The sequence below is a fragment of the Aplysia californica genome, unplaced genomic scaffold, assembly GCF_000002075.1.
Source record: "Aplysia californica isolate F4 #8 unplaced genomic scaffold, AplCal3.0 scaffold01000, whole genome shotgun sequence".
In the NCBI taxonomy this organism is placed as follows: Eukaryota; Metazoa; Mollusca; class Gastropoda; order Aplysiida; family Aplysiidae; genus Aplysia; species Aplysia californica.
In genome coordinates this window covers 125,820-135,418 of record NW_004798270.1, presented here as the reverse complement: position 1 = coordinate 135,418, position 9,599 = coordinate 125,820, and the positions used below count along the sequence as shown (strand labels likewise).

The following is a 9,599-nucleotide window of genomic DNA, read 5'->3' as shown; positions in this document are numbered from 1 at the left end:
CCCCCCCCACACTCTCATCAAAACCCTCTCCTTCTCCCTCGAAACACTGAATGACTCACCAGCCCTGTTGTGGCTTCCTTCAGACTTTGCCGGGCTAGGAACAGGTCACACTGCAGTTGGAAGCTCTGCAATACACACACACCAAACAGGTTATAGTTCTTGTTCTTCCGCTCTTTAACTAATAAAACATCTCAGATTAATTAGAGACAGTACACATATAATTGTAAATGATTATAAATGTTTAATGCCCCCATCTACACAATTTATAGACAGATGTATGCACCCTTAAAAAAACACATCCCCACTCAGGAATCAAACTCCCATCTTTGGCATGCAACAGCAAAGAACTTCACTGTCACACCACATATGTATCAGTTGATACGTCTCAAGTAAAAGACAACATACAAATAATAGCACATAATAAACATTTTTAAAAAACCACATCAGAGCACCCGCCAACCACCAACCAAAAAAGTATGAGAAAAATGATGACAATGAAATGGAAACAAATGTCCTATCCTAGCAAGTGCTCGTACCTCTTTCTCCGGTGGGGTCAGATTGGTGGTGACGTCCAGTAGGGACAGCAGGAAGCCTTTGTCCAGTTTGAGGTTGAACTCCTGGACTAAGATCTTGGCATATCTGTGGTGGGTTGAAGGGAGGACGGGTGGGGGAAGGAGGAAGGGGTGGGTGGGGAGGTGGAGGGTGTGAATTTACGTTTGAGTTTGAATACAGTAAAATACATCAACACAAAATTTTTTTTAATAGTACAAAATGTATGAAGCAAATTATTAATAATAATAAATGACATTTATATAGCGCTCAACCCCGAATAAAGTACACAGGCTCTGAGCGCTTTACAATACAGTACAACATACAACAGTAACATGAAACGTTGTGTTCTGACTAAAGAAAATTACTCCGAATATTCATCTTATTAATTTAAAAACAGAAACGACTTCAGCTGACATTTGAATGAACTAAAAGATTTGATTTCTCTCAACGTAAATTATTGACACAATAACAGTCATTTTGTGCAGGGAAAAAGCAAGAAAGCAAGATAGACATCTAAAACAACAGGACAGGTTTAAATCAAATATTTCTGTCTTTCTGCTGTGGCGATTTCATCACTATTCCCAGGTTGGCCCTGACAGGCAGGGTTGAAAAATAATATAAAATAATAATAATGTGTCATTGAGGACATGAAACACTAAACTACAATATAACAAATAGAGGCAAGTACACAAGAACCTGACCTGATGGTGTCAATGCCCTGCTCCGGAACCTGCCGCCTCATCAGCCCCATCTCAATGAATGGTTTGGGTCCCATACGTCGCAGAACGTACGATGGGATTGGGGTCGGACACAGGACGGTCGGGAAGTACGCGTCTGGGAGCTGGTTGTCAATCTAGGTCACCAGATTTGAAAAAGATAATTAAAAATTAATGAGTTCAAGTTGGTTTGAATAAAAAAAAAAGCACATGGACATGACATGACAACAGGTTGTCAATCGATGTCATGAGATTTAAAAAAAAATTAATTAATTAATGAGTCCAAGTTGGTTTGAATCCAGAAGAGTAAATTGATATGATAATGGTCATGTAGAGCTGGGGAGCCTCATCCTTGGTCTTCTGGTAGGCAAGATCTAACATCTAGCCTTCTCGGATAAGGGTGAAAAATCTCGGAGGACCCATGTGCAAGTTGCGCACGTTAAAGCTCCCTTGGAAGGCCTAGTCCAACACCAATAAGAGTAGGCTTCAGCCGCCATCAGGGCAAATTCAAAATGAATTCCTAGTCCTACCAAAACTAAAAATGTTTAGGGCGTCCTGCGTTCTCATATGACTTTATGCAGTTGCAAGTGCTGTAAAACACTTATTAAAAAAAAAAAAAAAAAAATTCTCACCTGCAGTGTCTGCACAGACAGATTGACGGCCGTGTGGTGTCGAGAGCTGCGGTACTCACACCAAACTCCCGGGTGGAAGGTCCGGCGCAGGGAGCCCATGAACGGCTTGGTCATCTGCATACCGTTCAGGTCAGCCTGGGAGAAAAAAAATGGAAAAAAATAAAACTAATAAAGAACGAAATAGTTGTATCCCACCTTGTGTGCACTTATCTGAATCTCACAATTTAAATAGCATTCGCTAGAAGATATGAAGTCTATTTAATTAGTGTTTAGTTTTAGTAAGCGTTTTTTGGCACTTGTAAAACAATAAGGTCATATAAGTGCCGAAGATAAGAGTAAAGAGAAGCACATCGAGACTATAATGGTTATTTAGTGGTGGGAAAAAGTAAGACAGAAACTACAGAGGGAAAGTAAAGAGGAAGGACCTACCAGAGGCGCCTTCCAACCACCCGCTCCAAAGATAAGAGGTGTTACAAGAGAGTAACAAACACAAAAAAGAAGGAGGGGAGATGTTTGATAGAAAGGAGAAAACCACACCAGAGCATCCACTTACCACCTGCAGCAAAAGAGTGAAACATTAGCTGGAAATTACTCGTATGAAAACATTTTTAATTTGCACTGTAGATTTCCGTGAAATGATTTAGCTATTTTGGTGACCAAGTCACGAGCACACTACAAACAAAACTTCCAAGTTTTCTTTTCCCCTGCATGGTGGCTTGGCAGCAGGTCAGATGTACTGACCTTATGGGCTGAATCTGGACTACAGGCTGTATTAATTAGGTTTTACTGTAATATATAATAATATTTCCAAAATATTATAAACACAAACTCCTGCATACTTCAATCTGATCGTGCAGGTTCGCGGCAGTGACCTCCCCCTTCCACTGATCCTCCAGCCAGGTGGAGAGCTCCACGCTGAGTGACCTCCACTTGTCCTTGACCTCTACCTCCCAGACGGCCGGGGCCGAGGCGACAGAGAGCAGCGTCACCTCCTGGTACATGGAGTTGATCACAGAGACACACACGCCCTCTAGTGACGCAAACAGGGCCAGTTCCGTCTGCTCTCCTTCGTTGATCTGAAAGAAAGTAGCAAAAAGGAAAAATTAAATATATTACTTTTTGCTTGTTTCATGTTTGTTGGGAGTCAGGAGTAGCATATTGATGACACAATAATGGTGATTTAATACAGGGAAATCATTTGGAACGAGCTTGGAAGGATGGCCAAGGACATAGATAAATGGAAGGAGCTTGTATCCGCCTGTACACAGCCAGGGGTGAAAGGCATTGATGATGATGAATACAAGTAAAGAGTAAGACTGACAAACATAAATGACAGAAGGAAAAAAAAGCTAGGACCCACCAGTGTCACATTTTCTTAGTAAAGACAATCACATTAACACCAAAATGGTTATTTAGCATGGGGTAAGAGCAAAATAGACAGACAGAAACTACCCAGGAAAAGAAAAGAAGTAGGATCTACCAGTGGCACCCTCTAAAGTCAAGAATACTAAAGGTAGAATAAAGAGTAATCTTGCAGGGGTACTTTCCAACTGCTTTTTACTTAGGAACATTATGATTGTTGCAATAAAACCTGACTAATGGCTTTGAAAAACTTTGAAAAACAAGACAAGGCAAAGGAGGAGTGGGTAGAATGGTATGGGGGGGGGGGGGGGGGTGAAAATCTTGACACAGATGTTGGTTAGGAGTTGGGAAATAAATATGTATACAGCATACCCATATCAAAATTAATTTAAAAAAGGCACAGTGACACAATAATAGTCTATTGCGTTGGGAAAAAGCGAGGTGACCCAAACACAGAACATGTGGGTTGGGAAGGACACAGAACCGGCAAAAGACATCCTCCAACCACCAACAACATTGCCACAAAATGCCTACAGAAACGATGGGAGAGTTCAAGAGATTTGTAAGGGTACATCATAACAACTTGTGCATGATAAACAATTTTTACGTGACACTTCTTGAGAAGTTCGTGAGTAGAGCTGACGATATACTTCAGACACTTTCTATCTTTCTCGTTGTCTAAAGACAAAAAAAGAAAATTTACAAAAAACCTGGTCAAACCTTTCAAAATCCTCTCTAACATCTATCTTCCTCATCTCTTTTCCTCCTTTTCTTGGTATGGTATTCTCCAGTATGCCACTAATCTTCTTCACTTGTATGACCTATTTGTATTGCAAATGCGGAAAACTTTAAACTGAAAATTCAAATACCCCCCCCCCTCCCTCCAAATGTAATGCATGTGGGCATTCCATATTTCATGAGTAACATGTTTAATATTTCAAATAACCAAAAATGTAATTCAGCACAATGGTGAAACTGAACTCCTTTTGCAATAAAAAATATACAAATACTCTTCAAAAGTATTTGTCTTATTGGATTTTTACCTTCATTTCCATACAGCCTGAGTTATTTTAAAAGAAAAGGGTATAAGCTTTTCATGTTCTACCTTCATTCAAAGGGATTATGTATAAAGAAGAGGTATGAAATATATACAACATACATACACTAAAATGAACAGTTACTTATCATTCATTATGTTATTAATTTTATTAGCATTGAAACTGTGAAAGGCTGAAATTAACAAATTTAAAAGTTCATTTTAGGAAAGTCTTACTTTATTCTTGTCTTGCTAATGATAACGTCCTGCCAAACAGTTAATGCTTGTTTAATTTCTATTTCCAGTATGTTTTTAAAAAATGTATATTTATATATCATGTTAATTGGTTTTACGTATATTTCATATATGTTCGTTTTATATATATCTTTAGATCTTTTTTCTCAATAGTTCAGGTGGCGACAGACAAAAACACTGGCGGGTCTTGCACATTTTTACTGGTCACCATAGCAACAACACGTAGCATGGGAACCAAGGAGTAACATGAGGAGAGAGAGAGAAAACATTCACAGTAACAATAAACACAATCGTAAAAACGATTCCCAAGTCAAACCAACTATATCTTACTTAAGCTGTGCACAATTCTTTGAAGAATAAAAGAACAAACTGTTAAAGTGACTATTTTAGAAAACTGATTATATAACGATATGAGCTGTGGGAGGTACAAAAAGGAAACATGAAAAAGAGAAAAAAGAGGAGAACAATAAAGTCAGTTCTAGACCCAGAGAACAAAACTACTTGTAAAAAAAAATAATAAAAGACACCCAAAGTAGATATTAAAAAAACCCCACCAGAGAACAAAATTCTTCAAACAGTATGTAGCAATCTTGTGATATGTAATAACAGGCAATACATCAGTACTTAAAAAAATAAAATCGACTTGAAAAAGCCATTGAGCTTCTAATCAAAACTTCATAATATATGAGAGCTTACTGAATGGCTTACTAGCAGATACTGGGTTATAAAGTCAATAAGAGTATACTTTTGAGTAGGGATGGATGTTAGAGCAAATATAATCTTGAGCAGTGATCATTTTTTAGTAGCGTAGCTACTCTTTACAAGTATTATAATAATAAAGCATATCATTATGATAGTGCAAAGCGTTATTCCGTAGGCCTATAAATAGAGCTGGTCTGTACAAGAGATAATATATGGCTATATCACAGAGAACAGAGGTTGTGTATTTATGTTTGATGTACACGTACACGGGTAACAACATACCCAGCCCCAGAGGGTAAATTAAGGAGAGGAGCAACACACACACAAAGAGAGAGAAAAACTCAACACCTATTATATTATGGGAGAGAATAACATGCAATTCTGTCAAAATTTAGTTTTGGTAATTTGGTAAGAGTTTTACAGCACTCTCAACTGTATACGGTCATATTATGAATGAGTGGTCAAAGTTGAAAAGTTCAATTTTGAGCCATCATGACATTATTTGATCTAAAATAATCTCAAAGTAGGGTATTTATGCAGTTGCGAGCGTCGTAAAACCCTCTACTATAATTTAAAAAAAAAAAAAAAAGGGTATTTTTTGCCTTGTTTAGATTTCGACGCCCAATACTATCAAGGCGCAATTGTATATAAAAATAATGGTAAAGAATTAAGCTTGTGCCTCTCTCTCCGAAACCTATTTCAAATATTTTGTAACAGCTATATCGTTTGGAGTTTCTAGAACCAAGAACTGATTCCTCGACAGCTCGGTGAAAGATGGAGCCCTGGCCTTGCAAGATGGTACATCATAAAAACTTTGTCAAAATTTATAGTGAACACAATCCGTAAATCTAAACCTGGGATCAAGCCACCAAACTGTTTACCAAAGCAGAGGAAAACATTCTGGGACAAAAATCTGAGACCACCACATCACAGCGGGTCCACCAAAGCGGACGAAAACACGATGGAGGATTGTCAGACAGCTGGGAGAGAAAGAACACATTCAACAGGGGACGACGAATAGCCTGTAGGAGCCAATACACAACACAACACACCGGAGGTATAAACAAAATCTCTTTTTGGATAACGTGAAACAAGAAAGAAAAAAAAAGAGGAAAATTGGAGAAACTTGTCCTGCTACCATAGCATTCTAACAAAAAGAGTGCCTTAGGATATTGCATAATCTATAATTTAACAAGTTTTGAAGATAATATTTTTATGACATGTACAAAATATGATGACAAAATTTATTTAATTATAATGACACCAATCAATGCTTTTAAAGAAAGAGAAGATAGCAAAGGGTGGTTGTTCCTGAAAGTGTCACACATATATAAATGTAAGAGTGTGCATGTGAACGGGTATGCACACGCGTGCATGTGTAAGAGTGTGTATGTATGTGTTTGCGTGTGTGTGTGTGTTTACATGTTTGTGTGTTTGTGTGTGTGTGTGTGTGTATGTGTTAGCGACTGTGCATGTGTGCATGCGTGTGTATGTGCGTGTGCGTGTCATAGATGGAAAGGTGCACTATTCTTGCTTGTGTGCACTTCTACTCCAAAAGACGCCGGGTTCGAGGGTGAGTCCTATGGAAAGAGATTCTTTCAAAGTAGTGCTCTCTTCCGATGTGCAAATGACGTCTTTAGTAACCTTGCCTTATTTTAGTAAGTGTTTTACGGCACTTGCAACACAATAAGGTCATATAAGTGCCGAAGATAAGAGGTGTTACAAGAGAGTAACAAACACAAAAAAGAAGGGGGAGAGATAAAGACGATAGATGTTTGATAGGAAAGAAGGAGCAAACCACACCAGAGCACCGGCCAACCACCCACTAACCTTGTCTGTAATGGTGTAACACTGTGCACTACGTAATACACCATTGGTTGGTTATTCCATGTCAGCTTTGTACTTACCACTGTAACCCAGTTATAGTAATAATGATAATAGTAATGACAGTAATAGAAGTAACAATAATAGTAATAATAGTTATAGTAATAATAGTTATAGTAATAATAGTAATGGAAGTAATAATAATAGTAATATAATAATAGTAATGATAGTAATAGTAATAATAGTAATAGTTCATCTATTATAAATTGATGATGACCTTCAACATTCAAGAAGGAAGTGAAGTTATAGTAGACCTTCCCAGCTACTGATCCACAGTGAAAAAGGCATTGATGGTGATGATTTGCTGACGTAAGCCAGGCAGGATTTTCTTCCTCAGACATGTCACACTGGTGATTAGAGAGCGCCATAGGAGGGTCCTACGACTTCTTCACTTTTCTTTCCTTTGATGTTTTTGTCTGTTTGTTTTTGCTTTTCCAGAACTAAATGACTGTTTTGGGGGTAACGGGCTCTCTTCATGTAAAACTCAAACAAAGATATGTCACACAGAATCTGTTTACTTAGATCAGTCTGACAGTCTACCTAGATGTATTCGTGTAGATGTGTAAGTGTAAGACCGAATCTGTAAGTTGAGATTGGTTAGATGAAATGTTTACTTAAATATGTCAGACATAATTATGTCTGTCGGATGTCAATTTTTACTCAATATATGTTAGAATATGTCGTATGATCATGTCTGTCAGACAAAATTTGTTCCCCCACGTCTGTCATACCAAATCACAGCCAAACAGGATTTGTATATGATATTATTATTATTTGAAAAATGAAGGGCCTGAAATATTTATCAAGTCTTAAGGGGGGAAAAAAAGCCCTTCAGTATAACATTATGGTAATAAAGATGTTTTTTTTCTTTAGTATAATTAGTAAGAGTTATACAGTATGGTATTTGCAACACAAATATGTCATATAAGTGCTGAAGATTAGATGTGATACTAGAGAGTAATTACTATACAAAGAAAAAGGAGGAGAGATATGGATGATGGAAGTTTGATAGGAAACCACATCACAGCACCTGCCAGCAACCCACTGCAATAAAGAATCTGAACAAGAAGTTAATTAGAGATCTATACAGAATCAGAGATATAGGGCTATAAAAAAAGGGGGGAGTTGAACAGGAGTGATAAAAGCTATCTAATGATTTGAGGGTTATAATGAAAAGCATGAGACGAGCATCCGCCAAACATATAGCACACCAAACCATCAAACATACAAAAAGAGAAAGAAACTAAACCTTTACAAAGATGTAAAAAAGAACCACAGGAAGCCCATGGAGTGCATGTTAGTAAAGGGGAAAAGTTCCAGATCTAATAATGTGGATAAAAAACCAACAGCTTATGATATCGGCAGAAGGCGAGGGCAGTTAGTGGGAGGAAGAGGAAGAGGAGGAGGAGGAGGAGGAGGAGGAGGATAAAAACAGGAGGAAAAGCTCCCATGAAGGCGGAGGTGGGAAGTGTGTCAGTCTACACCGAGGTTCTTCAAAGTTTGAATTCCAACCCGCTAAAGCTAACACAGTTTTGAGCGAAGGTTTGCAGTTTATAAGGATTATAAAGGAAAAGTAAAAGAAACATAATTATTGGTAACTTAAGATTATTAGGTGGGCTCTCTCTTTTCTTTCCCCTTTTCTCTTCTCTCTTTTGTTCTCCCTGTTTCTCTCTAAAGCCTTCATCTGTCATCTTTTATCTTTCTCTTTCTGTCCCTCTTCTTCCTGTTTCCTTTTCACCCATCTGCTTCTCTCTCTCTCTCTCTCTCTCTCTCTCTCTCTCTCTCTCTCTCTCTCTCTCTCTCTCTCTCACATTTTTACTATCTCCTCTCTCTTTGCTCTTAGGTCTTTAAAAAAAAACTTTGTCTCTCTTTCTCCCTCCAGCTTCACTCTTTCTTTTTCACTTTGTCTCTCTTTTCTCCCTGCTACTCTTTCACTCTCTTGCTTCTCTCTCTTCCTCCTTGTCTCTCCATCTTACTCTTTCAATCTGTGCTTCTGAGCGCTACCCATTGAACACAATATTAACACTTTGGAATCTGACCATTGTTCTAGTATAAAAAAACCCCTACAAAAACATTCAAAATTTAAAAAGGTACAAGGAAACAACTATACTAAAATCTCCTTTTTGACAAATGAATTTCTTTACACCAAAATTGCAACCGTGAAGTTTACAGTTCTACCAGGTTGTGCCAAAAACTGATGAAGAACCCTGGTCTACACAGTGAAGAGAAAAAAGTGTGAGGAGCGTGTAGCGTGTATAAGTGGCCACCACCACGGCACACACACACAGAGCGGCCGGCGACAGTTTTACCTGCAGGACACTGCGCTTGCGAGGCAAGTCTACACTCTGTACGTGTCCCTAGGGGGGCAAGGGGAGGTAATAAAGCAACAGGAAATATTCAACCTTTAGCGCACTTGCCACGGCCAGTGTAAAGAATAAACCTTAAAAGTGAACGCACCAC

At 38.3% G+C, this 9,599-nt stretch overlaps 1 protein-coding gene across 1 annotated transcript in view; it reads right to left on the bottom strand.

The window, feature by feature from the left end:
• Nucleotides 1–9,599, bottom strand: part of LOC101849736 (vacuolar protein sorting-associated protein 13A) — a gene marked incomplete at both ends in the record, with an annotated part of 94,914 nt that overhangs the window by 5,022 nt on the left and 80,293 nt on the right. The window contains 6 exon segments of the mRNA XM_013089622.2: nucleotides 60–125; nucleotides 537–639; nucleotides 1,254–1,405; nucleotides 1,901–2,035; nucleotides 2,740–2,976; nucleotides 9,449–9,496. Coding sequence (XP_012945076.2) covers nucleotides 60–125; nucleotides 537–639; nucleotides 1,254–1,405; nucleotides 1,901–2,035; nucleotides 2,740–2,976; nucleotides 9,449–9,496 — 741 coding nt within the window.